Source organism: Microcebus murinus, chromosome 2, assembly GCF_040939455.1.
Source record: "Microcebus murinus isolate Inina chromosome 2, M.murinus_Inina_mat1.0, whole genome shotgun sequence".
NCBI lineage: Eukaryota > Metazoa > Chordata > Mammalia > Primates > Cheirogaleidae > Microcebus > Microcebus murinus.
In genome coordinates this window covers 17,406,096-17,433,785 of record NC_134105.1, presented here as the reverse complement: position 1 = coordinate 17,433,785, position 27,690 = coordinate 17,406,096, and the positions used below count along the sequence as shown (strand labels likewise).

Here is a 27,690-nt window from a genome sequence, read left to right as displayed (position 1 = left end):
TGGGGTGAGGGCAGGGGCGCCCGCCGCAGCCGTCCTCGGGATGAGCCGGGCTGGCAGCAACAATACGCTCTACTAAGTGGCTGTATTTTATGGCCTGGGCTGATTGTCCTAGACAAATAGCGAGCTTTTTATTATTCCTGAGATTTCTTATTTGTTTATGGTCCTGGCAGAGCGAGCTCTTTGAAGAGAATGGAAGACCAGTTTTAAAGACCCACTGCAATTCTCTGACTTCCTGGAAACAGCTCCAGGAGAACCAGCCTCCACTGGAGCGGGCACAGACACACGGCCCTGGCTGCCAAGGGACGCCTGCCGCGCTGCCGGCTGGAGGCGGCTGCTGGAGTGTTCTCACGGACCCTCGGCCCCACTCTGGGGCCCCTGCCTTGTCATTCCCGTGGAACAGAGAGGAAAAGAGGCCACCCAGCTGGTGGTGGCAGAGCGGCACTTGAGCCAGGGATGTTTACTGCATCCCTGTCTTCTCCTCCAACCAAGGCTGGGGTTACAACCCAGAGCGGTGGGCATCTCGGGGGCCACGGAGGGCGGGGTCTTCCTGGGGGCACTGCAGAGAGAGGCAGCATGTCGGGAGGAACTGGGCATCAAGGCCGGGCTCTAGCCCAGACACAGCTACTCGTGCACAGCGTGACTTTGGCTATGTCACTTCCCCTCTCTGGGCTGCCTCAGTTTCTCTGTGTGTAACATAAGGAGTTGGGCTCGTGTTCTCTAACGTGACCTCTGACTCTAGCATCTGACAGACAATTCTGTGGCTAGCCATGAGCGGGTTGGCCAAGAAGCTCCCAAGCTTCCCAGTGGTCTTGGGTCCAAGCAGGTGACTGAGCAGGTGGTTCTAGGAGGTGGGGAGATACCCTATGGGGTGGGGGGAACGTGCTATGCTCAGGAGGAAGCCAACATCTCTGTCCCAGGGGCTGTATGACCCTTTGCTCTGTGCCCTTGTCATGGGACCTGGGCTGAGTCATCTCTGAGCCTCAGTTTCCTCATCTGTGCTGTGCGGTTCAGTGATGATGTGAGCCAAGGGCTGGATAGCACCTGGCACACACAAGATGCTTAATGTGCCTTACTATCTCCCCTTCAATGTAGGGCACAATCTCAGGGCCTGGACAGCACTTCCCTCATTCAGATCCTACATGACTCCCAAGGGGAGATTTCCCTAAGACTATGTGCTCCCTTCACTCACTGCCACTCTGTTGATCTTTCCAGTTCTTCCTGGTGTCTAGCCTCAGTCTCTCCTGTTGCCCCTTCCCCTCACAGGGTTACCTGAGCGGGCGTATGACTCGTGGCACGTCTTGGTGATCTGGGCTGCGAGCTCGCGGTAGTGGGCCCTCTTTTCTTCCTTGGCATCCTCAGCGCCGAGGGCGATCATGCCCCCGGAGAAACAGGCCAGGTGCCCCATCTTGTGGTCCAGAATCCCCCCTCGCCACTCAGCAATGTAGGTCAGCCCCCCGGGAGAGACATTCAGCAAGTAGGTCTCTATTGCCTGGGAGCAGGGTGGGAATTGGGCAGGGAGGGGGGCGAGGGAGGGCACAGAGAAGGGAGGGGAGAGGATGGAAAATGAACATTTTGGAGACAGCAGCAAGCGCAGCTCTGCTGAGCCCTCCATCCCAGGCAGAGGAGGCCCGTTGCTCTCTGTTGGCGCAGGTGCCCGATGGGCCACGGGAGGCCCTGCCACTTGCTGAGCTGTGTCTGCTGCCTGCTGGGAGGCTCGGACGCAGGGCAGCTCCCCAGGGCAAGGCTCTCACGTGGGCTTTAAAATCTTCTACGTTTTAAAAAACATTAAAATAAATTTTAAGATGATTATCATCCACTGTTAGATCCTCTGTTAGGAGGTCTTAATCTGAAGTCCAGTTGGCCTGTGGATGGGTTTCAGGGGTTCAGAACACCCTTAGAGTTGTACCCAACACTTTGTGAACGTGCATCTTTCCGGGAGAGGGTCCATCTATCGTTACCAGATTCCCAAAAAGGACCTGCAGAAAAGTAAGAGCTGCTCCTCACAGGTACTGCATCGTACGTTTGCTCATTTACTGTCCACAGCAAGCCACGCACCTGGGCCGGGGTACCCTACCCGACGCAGACCCCCAGCCACACCAACCAGGACCTCCACTACCCGATGGCTGCCCCTTTTAGCGGGAAGGGTGATACTGTTGGTAAAGACTGGGATGTCAGCGTGTGCATGTGTCAGGCCATCATGGCCCCAGGAGCCCTGGAGACCAAGGGGATGGAGGAAGCTATTCACACAGCTTAAGGCCAGCCTCGATGGGCCAGGGGGTCCTGGACTATGGCTGGCAGCCTCTGGGGCCCTTGCCAGGCCTCTGCCTCCACCCTCACCCCTCCAATCTATTCTCCAGGGGCCTCTGCACTCGGTAAATAACAAATTGGATTGTATGACCTGCCTGCTTAGAACCTTCAGTGGTTTCCAAGTGCCCTTAGGTGACAGTCCAGCAAGACCGGCAAGACTCCATGATCTGGACCCTGAGGTCTGACCTGATGCTACGGACATGGCCCCTGGGCACAGACTCCTTGAGTTCAAATCCCATCTCCACCAATTCCAAGCTGTGTGACATTGGGCAGGTTACATGTCCTCTCTGTGCCTCAGTTTCCTCGTGTATAAAGTGGGGATAAGAGCATTAACTACTTCATAGGGTTGTGAGAATTAAATGAGGTATGTCTGCAGAGCTTGTCATATTTCCCAACCCTAAGAGAGTCCCCAGTATATGGTAGCTCCTCTAATTCCTCTCTGGTCTGTCCCCTGCCCCTCCCTGTTCACACCCCGCCCCAGACACACTGCTCCCTCCAACCCCGAGAATGTTCCCTTGATGCCAGCTTTGTGCTGGGCACTGGGGACACAGCTGTTCTGTAGGGGGGACATGGCCCTGCCTCAGGGACCTCACCCAAAAGTGCAGAGACTTCCCAGCAAAACCACACACATGAGGTGCAGTTTGTGATCAGCATTTTGAATGAACAAATCGAGGGGGTGAGATAAAAAAACTGGAGGGTGCCCACTTTGCAGAGCGAGGTCAGAGGAAGTCTCCCTGTGAAGGTGACATTCGTGAGGGCTGCATTTTCTTCCGGCCCGGGGGCTTTGCCAGTTCTGTCCCTCCTTCCTGAAGGAGCTGTACCCTGCATGTTCCAGCTCGACTTCACTAACTCCAGCTCGGCCCTTAGGCCTCCTCCAGAACGCCACAACTTAAACCAGCACCGTGGCCCTGTCACTTTGTTGACCCCTCACCTCTCTACAGAGTGACATGTGCACTTGGCATATGTTTCTGTTGAATGTCTGTGGACTCTGTGTGCCGTGACGGCAGGAGCCACCAGCAGCAGCCTCCATCGAGTGCCTGGCACGTGGAGGACGCTCAGACAACATTCACTCCTTGGTCTGTGTCTTCCTGTTCCCTCCCGTTAGGGCCCAGGGCTGGTGGGCTGGCTGCGGGACCCTCACTGAGTGGCAGATGGGGAGGCACTGACAACGGGCCGTGCCAGGGCACCTGTGCCAAGATGGGGGGGTGCTGAGGCCTGCAGGGCCGCCTGGCTGCCAGGCTGCAGTCTGCTCTGGGCCTGGCCTGGCTCCTGGGCAGAGCTAGGTCCCCGGCAGCTGCTTGTATCCCAAGCATGTGGCACAGGGTAGCAGTGTCAGGGCCTAGAAGCCTGGTTCACGTTACCAGTTGTCAACATTTGGGAGAGAACACAGACACCAGAGGGAGATCCCAGGATGCCTCGCTCTGGCGCTGGAACCCTGCACCTTCCAGACGGCCTTGGCCTCCCGTAGGTCATTTCCATCTGGGATTGGCCTCAAGCTAAGCAACTGTAGCAGAGAGGAAATTATAAACCAGTGCCTCTGTGGGGGTACAACCGAGACAAGCAGATGCAAGGATAAAAAACAAGGCTTTCTAACACTCTGAGCAAAACACAGGACAGCACAGCCTGGGGACCAACTGGGAAAAGGTTTCAGGGTGGGGAACCTGCGGCCTTCGGGCCATCTGTGGCCTTTTACGTCTTTAAGTGTGGCCTTTTGACCGAATCCAAGTTTTATAGAATAAATCCTTTTAATAAAAGAGCAGTGCAAAGAGCTGAGTGGGGAGTCACGAGAGCTGGTTCAAATCTCAGCTCTGCAGTTTAAGAGTTGGGTGACTTTGGGCAAGTTACTTCGCTTTTCTGAGGATTCACTTTGCATATCTATAAAATGGGAGGAATAATTTCTGGAATGGCTATGAGGATTAAAGAAGAAAGTATTCAAAGACCCTGGCTCCGTGCCTCCTGCGGAAACCCCATCCAGGGAGGGATTTCGGGCCGGCCGGGCTCTCCTGTGATCTGGCCGCTGCTAGGTGGAGGCAGGCGCACTGGATTTGCAGTCAGTCAGACCCGAGTTTGTGTCCTGGCTCTGACACTTGTTGCTGTGTGACCTTGGGCCTTTCTGGGCCTCAGTTTCATCATCTGTAAAATGGGTGCTAAGTAAGACAAGGCACTTAGGGTGTGTGCCTGGAGGAGCCAAAGTGACCAAAGTGCTCCTGTTCTTCATCTTGTTGTCCCTCCTCCTGTGGCACTCAGGACGATGTGGACCTCCCACGCCCACCCCAGCTGGACATTGGTCTAACCGGGTGGTTTCCAGTCCCAGCTGCCCATCACGATCGCCGTGGGAGCTGGGGCAGGGGTGGGATGGTGGGGTGGCTCCATCACGGGATTTCTAAGGCTCCTAGGTGACCCTAAAGTGCAGGCAGAGTGAGAATCTTTAAGATGCTGTCACCTGGGCATGGAGCCCTGAGGCTCTGATATAATTAGTCAGGGGTACAGCCTGGACATCAGGATTTTATAATTCCCTAGGTGATTTTAACAAGCCAACAAGGTTGAGAACCATCAGAACATTCTTCAAAGCCCCAAACTTGCCAGAGGCCCAGCCTTTACCCAGGGTCAGAACTGCTCTAGGCTCTTTGCTGGGGAGATCAAATGTGGGGAGCAAAGCCTCTCCCATTCAATCAAGTGTTCCCAGTTTCCTTAAATAATTCATGGCCATTTCTTCCCTTGAAGCCTCAACTACAGTGTGCCCTGAGGGCAGGGAACCAGGCCGCTCATTAACTTAATGTTTACTCTGCAAGGAAAGGCATAAAGGGCCTCTCTCACTGCACACCCTGGCCGCCAGTGGAACGCTAATCCTCAGTGGCTCTGGTCGGAGCTCCGCTGAAGCTGACGGCCGGCGGCCGGGGACAGGGCTGAGACTCAGACTGAGCCGGGACTGGAGTCCCAGAAGCTGCCCCATGACTGAGGTCTTGTCCTGGGGAGCTGGGCAGGGAAAAATCATCACCGAGCCCACAGTGTAAAGGGTCCGTGGCTCTAGAGGCCCACTTCAATGTGTGTCTTTCAGGCACTACCAATCCTGGCCAGATTCGTGTGATCAGAGAGGAGAGATCATCTACCCATCCATTCAACTGCTCACACCCATTCCCCATCCCCCCGCCCACCTAGCAACCCATCCGTCCCTCCCTCCATCCGTCCTTCCCTCCGTCCAGGCATTCATTCATTTGTTTACAAAATAGTTACTGTAGCCTATTATGTGACAGGCACTGTTTTAGGAGTGGGCACACAAGGTGAACAAATAGACAAGACCCCTGATCCTGGATTACTCACATTCTATTTGGGGGAAACAGATAATGAACAAGTAAACAAATCTGTACATATGACAATTTCGGATGCTGATAAAGGTGTGGAGAATGCACCTGGGGGTGTGACATACTGGCTGGGCATTTTAGCTGAGCGCTCACCAGTACGTGGGCCCAGGCACATGAAGGTAGAGGGGACATCCAGTGCAAAGGTCCTGGTGGGAATAGGCTTGGTGTGTCTGAGGAAGGGCAGAAGGCAGCTGCTCAGAGCCAAGAGCACAGAGGGAGAGGGCTGGGGACGAAGTCGGGGTGCTCACAGGGCCCAGATCAGGAGGGACCCGGTGGGTAAAGGAGGAGTCGGGTCTTTTCTAGGTGCTGAGGGAAGCCAGGAAGGAGAAGGACAAGTGTTCCCAGTTCTTCTGGCTGCCTCACGGAGAACTGACTTACAGGGCAGGGCAGAAGGGAAGCCAGGTTAGAGGAAATAAGGAGGTAGTTTAGACCAAGGTGGTGGCAGAGTAGATCCAACTTGCTCAACTTTCTTTATGGGGAAACTGAGGCCCACAGCCTGCCCAGTGCCTTTTCAATAGTTGGGCTCAGAGGTATCTGTTGATGGGCTGTGGGATTTCCTACCCCCTTCCCAAAAGCTTGGGCTGACTCTCCTGCTATCTATCCTAGTTTCCCCCTGTTCAGAGGGACTCTCAGTCTGCTGTCCCTTGTTCATTCCATACCCCAGGGACAGAGCAGCAGTGGTGCCAGCTTTGCCAGTTCTGTGCTGTGTGGCCTTGGGCCTTGGTTTCCTGCCACATAAAGAGAAGGAGCAGAACTGGATGCCCCACTGAAGGTGGCCTCTCCCAGCATGGACATGCTCATTAGGTCATCATCTCTGGCTTGGCAGGAAGACAGCCGAGGGTCTCACTTTGGCAGCCTCCCCTGGGGGGCCCAGCCCACAATCTGGCTACCTTCTGGGCTCTGATATATTAACTGAGACACAGACACCATGGGGGTGGTGGATTCTGAGCCATGGTTTCTGAATTGACTGTCACTTCCTATGAGACCTTGAACAAATGACTTAACCTCCCTGAGCTTGGGCTTCCAATCTGTAAAACGCGGGCACTGACACCGTCCCAACTTCAGAGCATTCAGAAGTCATGAGATGGGGTGTGAATCATCCGGCTGGGAGGGGACTGTCTTGTCACTCTTCTCACTGGCTCACCAGGGGGAGGCATGAGCCAGCCTCTGCCCATCTGGACCCTGCTGCCCCCAGCACTTAGGGCCTGCGAGAGAGCCGGTGGCTAATGGCCAATGGCCCATGAAGAATCAAGTGCTCATCTTACCTCCAAGGCTTCGTAGTACATATTTTTAGCCTCCATATCTGTCTTGGCCGACATCAACCAGGATTTGATCAAATATTCATAAAAACTGTCCCCGAGTCCTCCAACCGAGACGTGGTCTGTGAGGGAAAGAAGAAAGAATGTGATCTCCATCTGCCGCCGGCGGGGCGGATGGCGTGGGGTGGCTGGCACAGCGGCCTGGGTGGCCACGGAGCTGTGCGTGGGCATCTGACCAGCAGCCACCAAGCCCCGATGGGGGCCGAGAGGAAGACTCTGCCTGCACCTGGGAGAGACCAGGGCCGCCTGGAGAGTGGCTGTCCTGTGCAAAAGTGTGCGGGCCCACCCAGTGGGTGCCGTAAATCATCACGCTTTAGCAGCCTGGGGATGCCAGGGCCTCTGGTTATTAACTGCAAATGAGTTGCGTTTCCTTCAAAAGATAATCTGGTGGCAGGGAGTTCAGAGATTTTTATTACCCACTCACAAACATGGTAATTAATGCTGGGCAGCTTCATAAAAGGCCACGGACAGAAGGAACGAGAGCCTTAATTTAGTCAGCCAGATCCTCAAGTAAAGAGCCACTCCGGAAGAACTCAGTTTAAATTTAGCAAATTGGGATAAATGGAGTTCAAAGGAGTGGGGCAGGGAGGAATTGAGTTTGAAGACCTCTCTCTGCCTTAGTGGCATCTGCTTGGGGACGGTAGTCCAGCCATGCTGCCCAGAGTCACCCAAGGAGCAGAGCCTTTCAGGCAGTGGCTGGACGAGGAGGTCTCTCCACCCAGGGTTGTCCTGGGAGAAAGACAGGTTGCCCGAGGAACACTTAACCGCAGAACCAAACACTTCACTCACATACTTTGAAAATTAACAACAGGGAAACATAAAGCCATTTGATAGATTTAACAAAGAACAAACCATCTGTGTTCTGATTCACTTAAGCAGAGAGACGGGGAGGGAAGTGGGGTGAACTGCAGGTATGGTGGGGGATGGGCAGTATGTTGTCACCTCCTCTGGGGAAGGAGGGGGTAGAAAGCACGTGGGCAGGGGAGGGAGAGAGACAGACGATACATCAGCAGTTGCCACGTACTGAGTGTCCCTTGTGGGCTAGGGGCTTTGCCATATTACTTAAAACTTATCTTCCCAAGCACTGTGTAAGGTAAGCACTTAATTGACCCCATTTCCCAGATGGAAAAACTGAGAGTGAGCCTTAACAGCTTGCCCAAGCTCACCAAGCGGGTGAATGGTCAAGCCCCAGCTTCCTGCAGTGTTCACAGCCAACCAGAGAGTGCAAACAAGGAGGCACAGGAAAAGACAAAAGAGTGTGCGGGATCAGGGATCAAAAGATAGGACAAAGACAGACATGGAAGCCAGGAAAGGGGGCTGAGAGGAGGCCAGTCACACAGTGAGCCAGCCCTCTGGCCCCCTCCAGCCCTGATCCACAAATAAGTCCTGGCCCAGCAAGGGTTCCGGTATGGAACACACACCTGCAAAAACTGGAACAGACAAAATAAAGCACGAGCTTTGGGAGCCCTTGGAAGGGGCCATGCGGGCTGGACTCTGCTCTGGTGAGGAGGGAAGAGAGAACCAGCACCGTGGAGGTGCTTTCCATCATTCCTAGCTGCCAGCACCCAGGGCCCGGGCCAGGCCTGGCATGTAGATGGCGGGTCCCCGGCTGCAGCAGGTCTGTGCAAGCAGTTGGGGGAGGCTGGAAGTCAATCTGGGTTGGGCTCCTCTCTGCTGCCCATAGAAGGGGGCCCTGTCACAGGCAAGCCACTGTCATATCCAGACTCATCTCCTGCCCTGTCCTTCTCACCTTTGTCCCTGCCACCCAAATATCCCCAGCTGCCAGCCTTCCCTGCCTGACTTCTCACCTCTGTGCCTTGGCTTGCGCCAACCTGGGCCTGACGTGCCCTTCCATCATGAGCAGCCAGGCTAGGCGCCAGGCTGGAGCTCACCCCTACATCCACTATCGAGGTCTGAACTTGCAACCTCCCTCCCACTGAAGAAAGCTTGGGATTCGGGCAGTGGCCAAGGAGCACACGTTACTCAGGGGCATGCAGAGGGCTGGTGAGCCCTCCTTGGCAGCTCTCTGAGCTCTACACGGGTCGTTCTTAGGATTGTCTCCATCTGTGTTTGGTACCACCTGGAGCCAGTGGATTTTTTCCTGGGTGTGAAGTCTTAGTGGCAGGAGGGTCTCAGGTCTCTGTTACCTGGAAGCTCCGTTTCAAGGAGGAATGGGAGGCGGGCAGAGCAGAGGCCTGGATAACTGGGCTGCAGCCCTAATTCCTCCTGTGCTCTCTAAGCTGCAATTTCTGCCGTTGCAAATGGGCCTAACAGTCCTTGCCTACGGGCTTGTTCTGAGGATTCAAGGAGAGAAAATAACATGAATGCGCTTGAACTTATGCGAGGTGGTCTGTTAAAAAAATACACACGCACCCCAAAACCCAACAAAAACCACAGGAAACCTGAGATGACCCCGGGCGCCAAAGCCAGGGGCGGAAGAAGGCAGGCGTCCAGATGAGCAGGGCGTTGTGACCTCCCCTCTGCTCTTTGGCAGGCTGCGGACTCATATTTTATTAATATGAAACAATTTCCCATATGTGGCCGACTCTGCCCAGACCTGCAGCCCCTGGCAAAGCCTGAGAAGAAAACCACGCTTCCCAGCGGGGCGCCCCTGTCATTTGCCAACCTAACTATTTAGCTGGGAAGCCAACACCCTTTTTGCCTCTTTTTACGGGTTTTGCTGCATTGTCCTGGAGCAGCTCAGGCCAGCAGAGTAGTTTATCTCCTTGCCCAGCCAGGCCTTGCCATTAAAAGCAGTAACAGTTATCGAACTGTCTCTTCCCGTGGCCATAATCTGTAATTTGAGCCTTCATTCTCACCCCACACTTTTGGATTTGGCAGTGTGTTTTGGTTAAAAATATTTTGCATTTCTGTAAGTGGTTTTTGCAGGAGGCCACGTGGGGCCATCCCTGGAGAAAATTCCTGGGTGGGATTTTCTGGGCCTCCTGGACCTGCAGATGGCAGGGGCTTGGGTTGGAAAGAAGGGCCTGGCAGCTTCGCCACAGGACCCCTGCTGCTGGCCGGCCCTCCAGGCCTTGCTGGCATCGTTCCCCTTTGGGACAGCCCAGATAATTTTTGGAAGATGAAATCTGTTTCCTGCAGCCTTTGACCATTGTTCCTATACCCTTCTGTGGCACACAAAGAACATATCTCACTCTCTTCTCCTGTAGTGCAGGACAGGAAACCAGGAGGGCTCAAAGAGATAAAATGAATTCCTCTAAGCCAAGCCAGAATCAGACTCCCATCTGCTGTACCCCTGAGCCCTTACTGGGGTTGGAGGCCAGGGAACGGGTGGGGAGGGGGTCCTTGTGTGGGCAGAGGCCATGGAAGTGGGCTCCAGGCAAGTCTTGGGAAGGCCCTAGAGGCAGAGCCAGGGAACCTGCCACCACCAATTCCTGCTGTCTGTGACCACAAGACAAGGACCTCAGTCGGGAGGGCAAAGCTGGAGCCTCAGCCTGCCTCTGCTTCCCAGAGCTGGGCTTCTCAGCAGGGGCCACCTCCCAGAGGCCTGGGGGACCTGGCAGCACCCTCACACCTGTGTGTCCCCCAAGGTCCCCCCTTTTCAGTGGGTGGGGCTGGGGGCTGTGAATACTGTCCCAGGTGACCGACAACTACCTGGTTGAGAATCAAGTCTCTGAACAGAACAACTGAAAATCCTGGGACTGATTCTTGTAGGTTTAAGATACAAGGTGAATTTCTATACTGCTCTAGAATTTCTATATTGCTGTATAGTTAGGCCTTGCTTTAAAAGTTTTGTTTTCTTTTTTCTTTTTCCTTTTTACAAAAAAATTTTTATTTTCTCTTTCTTTTATATTCTTCAAACAAAAATCTAAAGGTATAAAAAATTTTAAAATTAAAGTTAGATGTGGGAAGCCCGGTCAAAGGGGCTGGGAAGGATGTGTGGCCTCTCTTGGAGCCACTCCCAGAGTGGATGACTCTACCAGGGACACTCCTGCAAGTCTGGAGGATAATGAAGGAGGCTCCTGTGGCCCCATAAGAGAGGAAAGGCTGTGGCACTGAGAGGAGCCGGAGAAGTCAGGCTGGGTGGTGAACAGGGCAGGGCCTCGATGAACCGCAGCCGTGGCAGATCACAGCAGTGGGCCAATCCCCGGGGGGCCTGGGGAGGCGGGTGGTCGCTGGCTATGTGGCTCTGAGAAACGCATCGCCCCTCACTCGTCCCAAGAGCTTAGCACGGGCCGGGAAGCTTGGACAGGAACCGGCTGAGCGAGGGGCAGCGGTGCTCTATACTCACGTTGCACCCAGTTCCCGCTCACTGGGCTGAGGAAGTTGGGGTAGAGGCCGAAGGGCTTATCGATCTTCCTGAGGACCTTTCGGATGTTCCTGACCTGCCAAGAGATGGACAACAGATGCGCCTTCACTTTCCCGAAGAAGCCGACTGACTCCCAGCCCAGTGAGGACAGGAGGCGGCTGGTTCAGATGCACAGAGGAAACCTTACCACGAGGCAGGGAGCTGGAGCTACGCAGGGAACAGCAGGCTCCAAGGGAGGTGGTGAGACGGCCTTGCCCTTGTGCCACGTGGAGGGCGTGGCCGCAGTGGGGCCCGACTCCCCGACTCCCTATCTCCACGGTCCGCTCTGCCTGCTGCCAGGCCAGTCTTGCCCCAGGCCCACTGCCTGCCTGACCTCCCGACCCCAGCCTCGATGCTTCCTCACTACATGCTGCTTTGGGGGATCCTTTTTGAGGCAGTCCTTTTTTAGGGGGTTCATATAACTGAGAGTAGCTCGTTTGTAAATGTTAGGTAAAATTGCCTTTTTAATAGGTCGAAAATGGTCAAATCCAGCAATCCCACTACTGGGTAAATATCCAAAGGAAAGGAAAACAGTGTGTCAAAGAGACACAGCTGCACCCCACATCCACTGCAGCTTTATTCAAATAGCCAAGATATGAAATTAACCTAAGCGTCCATCAAAGGATGAATGAAGAAAATGTGGTATATATGCACAATAGAATACAATTCAACCTTAAAAAGGAAGGAAATCCTGCCATTTGCAACAGCATGTATTACCCTGGAGGACAGTACGTTAAGAGAGACAGGCCAGGCCGCCCGGACAGACAAGCACTGCGAGATCTCCCTTATGTTCCACACTCTACTTCTCCGTGCAATGCAACAAAGTCGCACTCATGGAGTAGAGAGCAGAATGGCGACTGCCAGTGCTGGCGGGGAGTCGGGGAGATGTTGATCCACAGACACAAAATTTCAGTTACACAGGAGGAATAAGTTCAAGAGATTTATGGGCACAACATGCTCACTATAGTTAATAACAATGTGCTGTATTCTTGAAAATTGCTCAGCGCTAAGTGTTGCTAACTTTAAGTGTTCTCACCACACCAAAAAATGATAAATATGGAAGGTAATTAAAGAGAAAAGGTCAAATATTGGCTATTTCAAATGGCTCAAGTTAATAATGTGTTATTTTATCTGACCCCTTGGAATCATTTCAGAGGAGAGGCCCAGGCTCCTGAATACCCACCAAGCCCTAATAGGCATCTCAGGGTTTTAATAATAATCCTAATAGCAACAACAACAGCTGTTAACATTTCTCAGTTCCTTTGAGCCAGACCTGTTATATACACTATCTCCGACCCTCATAACAACCTATAAGGTATTATTATCTCAGTTTGACGAGAAACCTGAATCCCAGAGAGTTCTGGTGACTTGCCAATGGCCACCTGGTTCTTTCGTGGCAGAGCTAGGTCTATCTGACCACACATACTTCCTGCCATGCACAGAATAGGCCCCGGGTCCAGCGTGGATCAGGACAGTGACCACATGGCAGAGGCTGTCCCCACTGGAGCAACCCAAGGCCGGATTTGCAACCTTTGGAGTTATGAAGGGTGAGAAATGGAACTCAGGGGGGCTTTATCCATAGGCGTCTACTCTCCGGCCCTATCCCCCTGAGAGAAATCTCCTTGGGGACCACACTATAGCATGATAATAGATTTATCTGTCTACAAGGCCAGGGCTGCGAGAGCAGCCTGTCAGCTGTCAGACCTTTCTTTCCGGGGGACAGCACTTGGCTTTGCCACATAAGGTTTCATATTCATTTATGTTAACAGAGTCCATAATGGGGGACAGGAACATGCTTGTACCTGAGTTATTCTCAACTGTCCTGGTGGTGAGCAGTAAAGCAGGCTAAATTAGCTCCCCCGGAGCGTGCAGGCGCTTCTAGAATTTGGGCCAATTTGTTGACTGCCAATAATTGCCTTTGCGGGAGGCACGATTGGGGGATGAAAATAACCAGAGTATGTAAATGTAGAGAGAGACGGAGACAGACGGGTAGACTCTGGAGCAAAAGCCTGCAGCGTGGCGTAATAATCTGGTCTGATTATTCTGGTGCTGGAAAGTCCTGGGCTTGAATCCCGGCTCTAACATTGACCAGCTAGATGACCCAGAGCGAGTTATTCCACCTCTCTGAGTCTTAGTTTCCACCTCTGTAAAATGGGAACACCAGGAAGACCCACCTCATGGAGCTACTCTAATGTGCTCAGCACACAGCAGGTGCTCTGGCAGTGGCATCTATTATTCCAGATTAACCAGGGACCAGGGTGAGCTCCTTGTCCCACTCCATTCTGGGATGCTCAGAACCTTCCTAGAGGAGTTTGGCTCAAGAGCAATGGAAGGAAGCAGGGAGGCCGGGGGAGGGGCGTGGAGGTGGGAGAAGGATCAGCACAGGAGAGCTACTGGGAGTGGGATTAAACTCATGCCAAGAGCTGTCAAGGTGGGGCAGTTCCAGAGAGGCAGAGTCCCTCTCAATGTAAGGAAAATGTTTTTGCAGGAAGGGCCGTCAGTGGGATGGGCTGTTTAAGTGAGCTCCGTGGCAGAGGGAGCGACCAAGACTCTGAGAAACTCTTCTTGAGCTTCTAGAGGACACGCAGGTAGATTCCTACACCGAGGAGTAAGCAGAGGTTCCCAAACCTGGAGTCAAAAAGCATAAGTTTACATTAAAAATGCACATGCCAGGGCCTGGGCTGAAGCCCAGAAATCTCTCCTTGCAGCTGTTCCAGGGGATGCTTTGCGGCTGGCTGCAACACGAGACTGGGAACCGAGGGGCAGAGGTGTGAGTCTGTCATCTCTCAGCTGCCCTGCTGGCCTAACAGGCTGGCATTCCCGGGGGAAGACAAGGCTTTGGGGGTGGGAGTTCTCCAAAAGGTTCTCCTTGGAGGGCTCTGAAGGGCAGGGCATCTGTCTCCCCAGGTAGTTCTCAGGGAGGGACCACGGCTGCCACAACCTAGTGTTACCTGAGGGCAGTGTGTGTGTACTTTTCTTCTTTGGGTTTAGGGTCAGAACCTACATAGACACTTCCAGACAGTGGGGACTGCCCAGGGATTTGGCACTGAGGAACGCCCCCTCTTGGGGGGCTTCCCAGCAGGGATAGGTACTGACAGCTGGACAAGACTGGACAGGGTCTCTCAGCACCCTGGTGGCCTTGGATAGCCTGGGAACAATGGGAAGGAACAGCTACAGGCACCTGCTGTGGAGTGGCATTGCTTTGCCAGCCTGCTGACAGCATGAGCGAGACAGGCACGTGGAAGGAGAGGCAGGCAGATCGTACATGGAAAAGTTAAATGTCCCTGGAAAGGGGACTTTTGCACCGGGTGGCCAATTCCTGCCAAGGCAAGGTGGTGCCTAGATTTCAGCTGCACTTTCTCCAGATTTCACACGTGGGTAGCTGCCACTGAGCTGACGTGTAGCAGCAAGAACCTTCTCCCTGGCAGACTTTTATCTCTTCCCTGCCCTCTGTAGAGTCCTAATGATTCCTCGCACTTACTTTCCCTGTCACCTGTTGTTGGGGCCCAGTTAGGTCTTCCGCAAATTGCTATTTGCTATGTTAGCCGTGGCTTGGGGGCTCCTGGGCCCCCCCACTCGCTCTCTTACTGGTCTGAGGGAGGACCCACTTACCTCTGGAAACACCCAGAAGCTCATCCCTCGCTCTCTGTGGGGAGAAGAGCAGGGAGCTGTTTTGGGAGGGAGTGGGAGCCGAGGGAGACTTGCCTTTTCAGCAAAGACCTGGTTGCCAGAGAGCTCGGTGAGGTGTAAGAATTCCAAGTGCAGGGATCCAAACTCTGCCAGGATGCTGCTGCTGCCTGCTGTGGCCCAGCCCCAGCTCCCGCTGAAAAGACAGAAGCAGCACAGGTGGCCGTCAGCTGACAGTAACAGTGGCTGCTCAGCGGAGGGGGTACCTGCTGTGTGCCAGGCACCGTACTAGGAGCCGTTGCCGCACAACCTCCGTCAAGCCTCCCTGGCCGCATTTCCTGATGAGGACACTGCGGTCAGTGATGTGGCTTTCTGAAGGGCACCTGAGCCCAGGCCTGGGTTGTAACACTCTGTGTTTCCATCATCAAGCAGCCCCTGTAAGACTTGTGGGCTCCAGACCTGGCCCAGAGGTATGTGAAATTTACAGGTGGCTTCAGTTATGCTGTCAGGGGCCACAAAGACCCTGTGGAACACCCTATGCCGTCCTCCAGCTGAACGCTGGGCACATGGAGGACAAATGGTGTGGTGGCTTGGGTCCGGACAGGGCAGATGAAAAGCAAGCACCTCACCCAGCCCTTTCCCTCTCCCCATGCTGTTGGTGCTGTCCAAGGACACATAATGGCCCCCGCCTGGAATTTCATAGAACTGACACGTGACAGGCAGGCAGCTCTGTGTGCCCACTCACCTGGAGCTGCCAGACCCTGGGAAGCCTGGGGTCAGGACTGAGAGAAGCAGTAGGTCTTGGAGAAAAGGTTTCCTCACCTGTTAGCCAGGCACTTCCTGTCAATACCCCAGAGAGAGTCAAAATAGGTATTTCCAGCGTGGCCTTGCAACCCCACACACCAGAGATGGCTCTCAGATAACTACCTCCAGGTTCTGGGTGTTTTCAGAGAGGAAGAGTAGAGGGCAGGATCTCAGTTAATTCTCATGTCTGCCCCCTTTACAGATGAGGAAAACAAGGCCCAGGACAGTGATGTCCCCTGCCAAGATCACACAGCACGTACAGCAGCTGGGACCCAAAGTGGGCTCAGACCCGGCGCCTGGGTGGCCTGCCTCTCTTTCGATCATGTGGTAATAAACAAGGAGCTCTCACTCAAAATCTCCCTGGGATCTGGAGCCAGAAGCAGCAGGTTCAAGTTGCAGGGCAAACCATTTAATCCTGTGCACCTTAGTTTCTGCATCATAAACCAGGGTAAGGACAATACCGCCCATCTCCTGGGCCAATGCCTCCTCCTTCCTGGGCTTTTGTGAGGGTCAAGAGAAAAGGAGGGTACAGAATGGGGGTGGCCTTGGGCAAGCTGCTTCACTTCCCTGTGCTTCCATTTCCTCATGTGTATTGTGACTGTCTCTCCTGTAGGGTATATGGGACAACAAGAGGGGGACAGGGTCTCTGCAGGAAGGTTGTGCAGGACAGGGGGGTGGGGGTGGGGTCACAGCTGGGTGGAGTGACCCCCTCCCATCCATAGGGTCTCCAAGGTACAGTGAGGACACGGCAGGCTGAGGGGCTTCCTTGCTGGGGATAGCTCTGGCTCCCCAAGAACTGGCCCCTGTCTGTCCCCCTGTCAGGGGCAGGACTTAGGAGGACAGGGGTGGGGCATGGAGGTCACTGTTTGCCACTTGAGGGGCACCACTTTTTCTGGGGTGGGGCTGAGGCTCCCCTCGTGCTGCCCTTCTCCTCTCTGAACTCCAGTCTTAGGCCGGGATGTGATTTCCTGGAAAGTAGGGATGCTTCCCAGTCTCCCGGGCTCTGCAAGCGGATGGAGGATCTGGGTTTTGAGATCTTCTCTGGAGTCAGATGATCTCAGCAAATGCAGTCACAGCCACCCCCGCCATCCTATTTCCTGGGTATTTCCCGACGTGGGGCCGGGGGAAGGTGTGGGAGGGATGGGCTGCACAGGAGGGGAAACGTGGCTCCTGGATAATAATAAACATAGTGGCTTCCATTTATTGAGCCGCTACAGCACGCCAGGCACTGTGGCAAGCTGTTTGCATCATTACTTCATTTAAAGTCCACAAGGTAAATACCAATATGCAAAGGAGGAAACTAGGGCTCACAGAGGGAAGTGAGGTATTCAAGGTCAGAGCTGGGAGGTGGCGGAGGGGTCTGCTGCGCCTCCCACCCTAAGGTGCTCGCATTCACCCAGAGGGAAAGAGGGAGCTGCGCCCTTCCTCTCCCCCCAGGCCAGGCAAGAGGTCTCTCTCCAGCTTGTGACCTCAGGGAGAGCCTCGGTACCCACAGCGGGTTTCCTGAATAAATGATCCTTCCTGCCCTCTCAGGGAAGTTCAAGGTTATAAAAAAAAAGCTACCAGCCCCATAAGCTGTCTTTTGTTCTCATTTCCCCACATGCTGGCCCTCCCAGGTGGGCTTCCAGGAGTGCGGACGCCCTGGCAGAGGCAGGCAGGTGTCTGTGCCTCTCTCCTGCCTGCCTCAGACACTGGCTCCCCAGGGCCCAGCTAGGTGACCCCAGGCAGGTCGGTTAACCTCCCTAGACCTCAGTTTCCACATCCCTCAATGACAGCACCCATGCTTCGTAGAGTTATTGTTGAGGTATAAATTGTGCAAGTAAGTACTGAGTTTTTATCATTATGTAATTGTGCGCATGTAAACTATGTGTTGTTACTATTGTTATTTAGTTCCTAATATGTGCCAGGCAGTTCTTGTATCTTATTTTACCTTCACATTCAACTTCAAAGGTAGATACCATGATCTTTATTTCATAGATGAGGATCTTTATTACAATCAGAGAGGGGGAGATACTTTTCTAAGGTCACACAGTAAGTAGAGCTGGATCCAAATACAAATCCTAGGCACTCTGTGCCCTAAATGCATCAGCCCTGTGAGCCACTGGGCCAATGGAAAGCTCTGCCCTCCCTCCAGCCTTGTAAGTGCAAGTGGGCCCACGACCTCTCCTCCGGCAGGAGGGGCTGCTCCACAGTGGCACCCCCCACCCCCAGCTGTAGCTTCTACACATGTGCATGCATGCCCCTGTGTTGTCATCTTTGACTTTGGAGCCAGAAAGACCTGGATTTTAACTTCACTTGTTTTGTGACCTCAGGTAAGTAACATCACTTCTCTGAACCTCAGTTTCCTTTTTATAAAAATTAATTTTTTTGAGACAAGGTGTTGCTCTGTCACCTAGGCAGGAGTGCAATGGTGTGATCACAGTTCGCTACAACCTCAAAATCCTGGCCTCAAGCGATCCTCCGGCCTCTACCTCTCCAGCAGTTAGGACTACAGGTGTGTGCCACCATGCCCAGCTAATTTTTTTTTGGTGCAGGTGGGTCTTGCTATGTTGCCCAGGCTGGTCTCAAACTCCTGGCCTCAAGTGATCCTCCTGCTTTGGCCTCCCAAAGTGCTGAGATTACAGGCATAAGCCACTGCACCTGGCCAGCCTTGGCTGGTAAGATGGGGTCCCTGTGATTGCTGTGAGGTTGAAAAGAGAAGTCATGTCATGTGCTCATATCATGCTTGAAACACAGTGAGTATTTAACAGATGTTAGCAACTGTGAAGGCGTGTGTGGCAGGAGCACGTGTGTGAACGCGTGTCCTGTGTGCAGATTCGAGAGCATCTGTGACAAAGGCCAGCTCGTGCATCTGGGCCCTTATGATTTGTACAGGTGGCAGTAGAGTGCTTATGTGTGTGTGAGGCCGTGTGAGAGGCACCAGTGAGAGGGACTGGTTCAGCTGCAGAGGTCCTTGGACTGGCCACGGTCACTGTCTCAGACGGTCCAGTGTCCCTACAGGTCCCAGGTCATGCTGGCCCTGCCCTTGCTTGTGCGGACACCAGGGAGGAGGAGCAGCTCTCTCCAGCATGGGCACCACCTCGCCTCAGGGTCCTCCCACCTGGAAGTGCTGGGGCAGGGCCTGGTCACCTACCCCTCCCTCGGGGACTGAGTTCTCACCCTCCTGTCAGGGCTGCCCACAGCGCCAGCACCAGTGGTCCGGCTCCCACCAGGAGGCCTGTTCCAAAGAGCAAACTTAGCGCCACGCGGGCCACATACAGCCCTGTCACTCTCCCTGGTGGAACAGGGAGGCATTTTTAGCAACAGACTCTTTTACCCAGAACACGAAAGGGAGATGCTGCCAGGAAGCACGCATACATATACATGAGCACACAGCTTCGCAAGCGGCCTAACCGCAAACACGCTGCCTTAACCGGAAATGTCAGGATCTGTGTCGGATCAGGTCTGTGCTCTGAGGGACACGGGCAAGGTAGACAGCCAGGGCCAGGGCACGGAAGAGGGAGGGACGCCCCTGACGAGGTCCTATCCCAGAGCCGGGGAGAGGGAGCCAGAAGGACAGTGAGTTTGTGTCTTGGCTTCACAGCAGCGCTGTGTCTCTCTCGGATCAGTGTTTGTGGAAAAGGAATCTGAGCGGGGGTCCCATGTCCGGCTCTGCGGAGTCAATCCTCGCATGGGGAACGGGATTCCACCGGCCCCTGAGGGCCCCTACCGGGCCTGTGGTGAGATATCAGTGAGATCACACGCTGGGAATGCCTCCCGATCACGGAGGACAGCCGACAAAGACACTGAACATGCCGAGTCCTCTCTTTGCGAGACTGGAGAAGGGCGGTGAAGCCACTGAGGCCGACACACATGGTGCTGCCTCCCTGGCACAGAGACAGGGCTGTGGGGCCTCCAACCAGAGCCCAGGGCCCTGCCTGCCCTTCCCAGAGGAAGCTCTGGTGGGCCTGAGAGCCCGAGATGAGAAATTGGTTCAGGAGATGGGATGGGAACAGGATGGGGTTGTTGGCGGGCCATGTGCCTTCTACTGAGTCTCCCGGGTCTGCCCCACGCAGCACAGGGACAGCGGCTAGGGCTCCCTGAGAGCAAGGTTTGTGTGTTGGCGAGCCAGGGTCCTAAGACCACCTAGCAGGTCCGGGGACCGCCTCCTTGGGGGAGGATATGGTGTGCTCTTGAACCCTGGCTGGGAGGGGTGTCTGGGCCAACCTGCAGGCTCTGAGCCAGGCAGTGCCATGGGGTGTTCACAGAGGAACGACTGCCTCCACCCACTGTGGGAAGATCAGGCCCAAACCCCAGAGCCAGGTTTGGTGACCAACACCTGCCCAGGACAGTCCTCAGCTAAGGCTAGTTTTCACTGTGCCACTGACTCGCTGTGACTCCCAGGGCAGGTACTGTCCTCACCCTGTGCCTCAGTTTCCACATTGGTAAAAGAATGGGTTTGACAAAGGTGATCCCCAGGGCTCCATTCCTGCTTGCCTGCCAGCTGCCCCTGGAGCTTCCTCACCAGGCCCCACCCGGACAAGATGCAGCCAAGCCCCACGTGGGGGGGCGAGAGGCTCCTACCTTTTGAAGCTCACAACGCCCTTTGGGATTCCTGTGGGGGTGTTGAAGGCTGGCAGGAGTTTCTCTCCCAGCTTGATGGCCTTTATTCGGAACACCTGTAAAGGAGGGTCAAAGGGTATCATGAAGCCAGACTAGGTGGGGCAAGGTCACGCCAAGAAGCTGCTGCTGGCAGGATAAACCCACCAGGGCTGCAGCCAGAGCAGGAGGCGGCCTGGCTGGGCACCTGGCCCCTCTGACCACTGGCTCCCTGGCCTTTGGTGAAGCACTTCCCCTGAATCTCAGTTCCTTTGTCCCCAGCATGACGATACTATTGCCCTCCTCAGAGAACTGGAGGGACGAAAATGAGATAACGGCTGTGAAGACTTTACCACAGGGTCAGGACTCTGATGAAGGCTTGACAAATAGAATTGTGATCAGGTGACCACTGGGAAGATGCAGGGAAGAGCAGGCAGGGCGGGGGGAGGGGGAGGCCACCTCCAAGTCCAGGTGAGGACCTGGCTGAGACAGCTGGTCCCGATGGGCAGTGCCTGCCCACATCGCGGCCCAGGATGTCACAGGTGGAGGACGTGGGAAACAGGCAGTGCCAACTGGGCAGAGTGTAAACAGTACCGCTCAGGGGGCCGAGACCCCAGGATCCACTGCCCCCCCGGGCAAGGTTCCCTTCCTGGGTGCGGGGGCAGAGGCAGGGCCTTTCCTTCTCAGACACGCTGATTCGAATCACCACTGCTCCCATCTGTCAGATGGGGATAGGGGAGAAGGCGAGCAGCTCACCCCCCACCCACAGCACAGTGAGGGAGCCGCAAAGGGGTCCTAGGCCTCGAAGCCTGCCGAGCTGCTGACCCCCTCAAACTGTCCCTCTGAGATGCCCGATTACATCAAAAGCACCTCTGACCTTCCAACTCGGCAGTTTCCCTCATAGGAATTTGTTCTAAGGAACTAAATAATCAAGGATGTTGTAAAGATTTAGCTTTATGGGTATTTATTCCAGCATCATTTAGAATAGTGGGAAAAACTGGAAACACTCTAAAATATCAAATAGGAAAGTGGTTAAATGACGGGTCATCTGCACAATGGGATACCAGGCAGCCACTCAAATAGTGCCCCAGGGTAATATTTAACAGGAAGGAAAGGGTTGATAATCTATTAACAGAAAGACATTTTAAAACAGAGTAATTCAACTTTTAAAGAAATTGTATGGATGCGTGAGGAAAGGAAGGAAATACACCAAAATATGCATAATGGTCTTGGAGGGGTAAGTTTGTGGATGATTTTTCTTTTCTTTTTTGGGCTCATCTCTATCTTCTGTGCAATTTTTATAATAAAAATGAAGTTCATTAATTGCTTTTTGAGACAGAGTCTCACTCTGTTGCCTGGGCTAGAGTGCTGTGGCATCATCGTAGCATAGCTCACAGCAACCTCAAACTCCTGGGATCAAGCGATCCTCCTGCCTCAGCCTCCCGGGTATCTGGGACTACAGGCATGCGCTACTACGCCCAGCTAATTTTTCTATTTTTAGTAGAGATGGGGTCTCGCTCTTGCTCAGGCTGGTCTCGAACTCCTGAGCTCAAGCAATCCTTTCCCCTCAGCCTCTCAGAGTGCCAGTGTTATTTGTTTTTAAAGCTGAGACACAAGCCCCTAAACAACCACTCCAAGTGGGACACACACGGGTCTTTTTGCTTCTGGAGCTTGAGGGCGACCCAGTTTGCTGTCCTCCTGTGGTTGTTGCAAAACAGAGTCTTCCTGAGTCCTCCCCGACCCCAACGATTACAAATTGCTGAGGCAGCTCTTTAGGGAATGCAGAGGGAGAGGAATTGCAGGACACTTTAAACAGGGATGTGGACTTGAGGCCTCTGAGGGGTGGTCCTCTTGCTGAGGGAGGGAGGGACGGAGAGAAAGAAGGGCTGTGCTGGGAAGGGCCAGAGAAGATGACAATGTCCAGTGCCAGACAGTGGGTCCCAGAAGTGGGCACTTCTGATCCCTTCGGCCACATCAGATTCCTTGGGGAGTCGGTCTAGAATTCGAGTCACCCCAGAACAACAGATCTGTTCTCTGGGGTGTTTGGTGCACGGCCAGGTTTGGAAGCCACTGGTTTAGCAACAGCCAGGGCTCTCAAGGCCCTGGGTCTCATCTGATGCTCCTGACATATTCACCCAAACTCTGGGAGGCTGGCCACAGAGGCACAGAAAGCCAGCCCAAGGCGAGCAAACGAACCCACTGGAACGGGAATCTGGATGCTGCGACTCCAGGCGGCTGCCTGGCTGCCCTCAGCCCTGAGGAGCTGAGCCGATGCTTCCTAAATGCTCCTCTCTGCTGGTGAGCCACGTCTCCTCCCTTGGAGGCCCTAGAGAAGGCCCCGCACGGGCGAGCACCCCAGGGGATGCTGGGAGAGCGGTGCGGAGAGGAGCGCCAAGTGTCTTACGTAAATTTCCTTCAGTCCTGGCAACAGCCTGTGGGGAAGGTGCTCACCCACTTTGAGGATGAGAAAACTCAGAGAAGTGACTTGTCCAGGGTGGTGGAGCTATTAAGTGGCTCTTTTCCAGAACAACAAGCTGCCTGTCCAGCACAGGGACATGGCTTCAGTGGCCACACTTCCAGAACAGGGGTAAGAGAAACCAGCAAGACTGATATATTCTGTAGGGTGGAAAGGGTGGGGTGGGGAGTCAGCGCCTGCGTTCGGATCATCACACTTAGCAGCTGTGTGACCTTGGGTGGGCCGTGCACTGTCTCTGATGCCCTGGCTGCTCCACAGGGTTTTTGTGGACATTGAATGAGAGGATGTATGTGCGTGAATGTGCTCTGTAAACTGTGAAGTGCGGAGCCAACTCCACTCGGTGCAGCTGTGGTTATGCCTGCAGTACTCATGGGAGCTGCGTGTCAGTAGGACTGGCCTACCCAGCAGGGGATCCCTCTCCTGCAGCTGCTTTCCTCTGTGGCAGGGAGAAGCCTCAGCCCAGGAAGACCCCAGGTGTGGGGTCTCCCAATATTCATTCCACAAACATCTGTGGGAAATTTCAAGCACGGAAAAGACCCATTTAATAGGCCCCTACGTCGTGTGAGCTCTAGGACCAGAGAGGAGGGAGGCCTCAGTCCGGTACGGCTGAGCCCTGGTGACAAGCAGCAACTCCGGGCCGGGCTACAACCCCGGCACACGGTAGAAAGGCCGCAGGGTCAGGAGTCAGGCACAACACAGCCCGCAGAGAATGTGCAACCGAGTAAGTTGCTTCTTCTAAGTTTCCGTGTCCTCATCCACAAATTAGCGAAAATACCCACCTGATGGACTGCTGAGCCTCCAACAAGATCATGCATGTAGGGCGTGTGGTGCGCTACCTGGCATGGGGAGGTGCTTGGGGGCAGAGAGGGCTCATGAAGGTGTGGCTGTGGGCAAGGGCTGTGCTGGTCGACTCAGGAGCCCGCCTGCCCAGGGGTTCTGTCCATGCCAGCCTCTCCTTGAGCCCTTTGAGCTGTTTCTGCAAGTCAGATTGCTGGTCCCTTCTAGGGAGTCCAGGCCTCAAAGCAAGTTCTCAGAACCACAGACACCCTCGGGGAAGGAGGAGGATGGGAGGGCTGGGGAAGAATGATGAGTCTGAGAAGCCTCCAAATCCTCCCTGACCCAAGGACCCCCAAGCCGAGCCCTGTGCGCCTGAGCTGCATCCTCCCCTCCCCTGCACCCCGTCTCCACCGACCACAGCCAGGCTGGGCAAGTGCCGAGAGGGGAGCGGACGCCTTCTTTCTGCTCCTTCGTTTTCTTGCCTGGGGTTCTCAAATGAAATTCAAGCTTTGGGTGGTTCAAAGCTGAGGGCTCCCATCTACAATTATTTGGGGACAAATTGGCACAAGCCGTAATCTCTGCACAGGAGATTATGCTGGATGGAGAGAGGCCCAGGCGACTGGAGAGATAAGCACACGCCTGTTGCGCTAAACCCTTGACTTCAGCCTGCGCGGCCTGAACTGCTGAAGGGAAGCGGAAATGACTTTCCAGACAACAGCAGCGAGGTGAAGAGGGATTATTCTGTGGTTTGCTTGCCTCACCTCCACGGCTCCTTAGGCGGCATCACTATTTGTCTCTGGGTGGACAGAGCCGGGGCCCCACGGCAGCCCCTGAGTAACAGGGAACAGAACTGACCCCTGACAGTTGTTCCGGGGACTGGGCCGACCCCACACCCCGTACACTCCCGCTGTACTTTCAGGGAAGCTGCTGAGGAGGGATGAAGGAGCTGCTGCTTCCACAGAGCTCTGTGGTTTACTGAATGTTCTGGCGGAGAGAATACGGGCTGTGGGGCCAGCAGCCCCAGGGGCACACCCTTGCTCCCCTACCCCATTTCGTAAGAGCTCGTTGAGCTCAGGGGTACTAGGAAAGGGTGGGAGAAGGGCCCTGCCCAAGGCCATGAGCAGGGAGCAAGGTGCGGGGGAGGTCCAGGTTCCCTGACAGCACCTGGCTCTGCCTTCTGGCCACACACCTGTCAAGACCCTCCTTCTGGGAGCTGACACACCTCACCCAGGAGCAAGGCCTCGCACTATGTCATGTGACCAGCCGTGGCTGCCCCATCCCCCCTGCCGCCCCCCTGAGACCTGGAGCAGAGTCTGGCTGGGAGAAGGCCCAGGTGGGGGCGGCTGTGGAGGACACCGCCTAGGGGCCTTGGCTTTATCAATCCCAAGGAACAACACCTGTGACACTCAGCCCCGGTACTTGCTGGGAGCTGCGGAGTCTGAGTGGATGATGTGTGGACACAGCTGTGGCCCTCAGAGAATTTACTTCCATCTGTGGGAGCCAGTTGGGCTCACCTGCGCAGTAGAATTGAGGCATCAGAGAGACAAGAGGAAGGTCTTCAGGTTGCACGTGGAAAACAGGCCCTCATGGGGGACAGAGGTGGCCCGGGAAATCTCCTGCCCCTGTAAGGCCCTTTGCCCCTAGGTGGAATGAGCGGGAGGACTGGAGCCTCCAAAGCCCTTCCCAGCCTGGAGAGTTCAGGGGCCTCGAAGCGCCAACTCACCTCTTCCCCCGTCAGGTAGAAGGCCGAGAGGAGCCCTCCGATGTAGCGAATGTTCACCTCAAACAAGGATGCTTCTCCGCTCTGTAGGACAGACAGGAGGAGGGAGGACAGTGGGGACACCTGTGACATGCCTGCAGGGCATCCAGAGGCAGCCGGTCCCTTGAGACAGGGCACCCCAGCCCCCAACCTGTGCCTGGTTCCGGGGCAACCTCAGTGGGCCAGGCAGCAAATGCTTGGGGTGGTTTTCATAGCAAAAGTCAAGAGGAATCAGCACCTGCCTGGCGGCTGGTGGCTACTGCACATTTACAGCGTTCCAAGTCACTGCTGGCTTTGGCTTCCTTCCCCAGCCCTTGCCCCAGGCCATGGGCGCAAAGTTATGCCTGGCTGCATGCCAAGAAGCTTGAGAACCTGCCTGGGGAGCTGCTGGCTGAAGCTCAGCCTGAGAGGAGGCAAATCCTCCTTCGGGCCACACCTCTCCTTTCCAGGGGAGCCCCCACCGTTCAGCAGGAGGCCGAGAAGCCCTTCCCTGGGGGGCAGGGCTGAGCAGGAGGGTGCCAGGCAGATGCTGGTGGGTAACTAGCAACTTCTCAGGCCCCAGCTTTGGGAGCCTGCAGGGCACACCCACAGTTACTTCCATCATTGCTGTTTTCTTTCTCAAGTTGGGACTGCACATAAGGGGTGTAGAGGCATCATGCCAAGGACAAGATCTGGGTTAAAATCCCACCTGAGCCACTTACTTGGCTTCGGCACTTTAGACAAGATACTTAGCCTTTCCCTGCCTGAGTTTCTTCACCTGCAGAGCAGGGCTGACGATGCCTCCCATGCGGATGGATGTGGGACTTAGGGTGCTGCAGGTGAGAGCTGCCCAGAGCCTGCTGGGACCTGCCTTGTCCCGGAGGGCTCCCCGGCCTGCCCTCCGCATCATAGTCTGATTATTACTGATAGCAACAGCGCTCATCTGTCACTTTGGGAGAAAGCAAGGTTCACCTTCCTTTCTTCCAGGGACACTCCCTACCCTGCCCCAGCCTGCCTGAGTGTCCCCAGGCTCCCCAGGGACCCTGGGCAGCTGCCTGATGCCCATCCTCTGTCCAGAGGGGCCATTGTCTGCACGGGGGTGGAGGAGGGCCTGTGAAGACACTCCTTCCCTCTGCTGCCTCTGCCCTTCCCCAGCTCAACAGAGGAGGTAACGGGAACATTCCGAATGTCCCTGGCCTCGCACAAACTACCAGAAGTCATGACAGTCTCAAAGTAATCCCAACAACTATTGATGATGGCGACACCACTTTCCCTGTGTGTCGGACTTCACGGTGTTATAATGCGATGTTTACAGCCCTCCGCTGTATTTAATCCTCACAATGAGCCTGTGGGTTAGGCGTTATTACTGCCGTGGTCGTCATCCTGGTCATATAGTGGAGGAAATTAAGGCACAGGGAGGTTAAATGACTTTTGCAAGCAGGATGTGACAGGCAGCAGGACTCACTTCCCTCCCGGGAAGCTCCCCCGAAGTGCTGCCTTCCCAGACTCCTGGGTTGTCTCTCTGCCAGGCTCTGTGGCAAACTGTCTCTGTCTCGCAAGGGGGCAGAGGCCTCGTTTGTGCCAGGAGCCCCACACAGCCCTGCGGCACGTTTGGATGCCGCCCTCCTCCCTCCCATCTTGCTTCCGTCTGGGCTGAGAGGTCAGTGGGGTGGGGGCTGCTGTTCGAGGCTTTTGTGCCATCTAGACACATTACGCTCCCCTCCGCAAGGCCCTTGTCCCTGACTGGGCGAGCCTGTGAGGCTGGAAACCAAGAGGGTTCTGGGCCTGGTCATGCGCCTCCAACCAGATGCAACACCCGTCACGGCGCCCCGGTCCCGCAGCCGTCTCAAGAGGGCAGTATGGGGGCTCAATGCTGGAGCAGCTCGCAGCTACTTCTCCCCCCAACAAAGCCACTTCCCCTTGCGGCTACTGCTGGTGGCTGCTTTGTGTGATAGACCCAGCCCTAGACGGCCATCCTGGGGTGAGCACCATGCCTACGATGAGCAATGCCTGATCTCTCGGGGAGAAAAGGGATGGTCGTGGCTGTCTTTCCCATCAGAGGAGGACACTGAGCTGGGGAAATGTCCCCACCTCGAGCCTGGCCTTAAGGGAGGTGCTCAGTACAGAGGGCCCACAGCCCTGGTTCTGGGACTGCTCTGCTGTGCAGCCTTGGGTGAGACCCTAGACGTCTCTGGGTGTCAGCAATGACAGGGAGGAGCTGGCTGCTGGACCTGTTGGGCCCCTTCTGGCCCTAACACCCAAGGGTCTCTGACTCACCACGTTCAGGTGGAAGCTCTCTTCAACCCAGGCCTTGGCCTCTTGGAACTCCTTCTTCAGCTCCATGAGGTAGAGGGTGTCAAGAGAATCAATGACCGTCGCCCCACTGAGGCCTC

At 55.0% G+C, this 27,690-nt stretch overlaps 1 protein-coding gene across 2 annotated transcripts in view; it reads right to left on the bottom strand.

The window, feature by feature from the left end:
• MAN1C1 (mannosidase alpha class 1C member 1) overlaps positions 1-27,690 on the bottom strand; it is a 134,238-nt gene that overhangs the window by 4,271 nt on the left and 102,277 nt on the right. For both annotated transcript variants that reach the window (XM_075995317.1, XM_075995315.1), the window contains exons 3-9: positions 27,575-27,690; positions 25,283-25,363; positions 20,292-20,386; positions 15,003-15,120; positions 11,241-11,334; positions 6,935-7,050; positions 1,270-1,489 (exon numbers count right to left, since the gene is read on the bottom strand). In XM_075995317.1, the coding sequence (XP_075851432.1) occupies positions 1,270-1,489; positions 6,935-7,050; positions 11,241-11,334; positions 15,003-15,120; positions 20,292-20,386; positions 25,283-25,363; positions 27,575-27,690 (840 nt within the window). The remainder of the gene's footprint in view (positions 1-1,269; positions 1,490-6,934; positions 7,051-11,240; positions 11,335-15,002; positions 15,121-20,291; positions 20,387-25,282; positions 25,364-27,574) is intronic.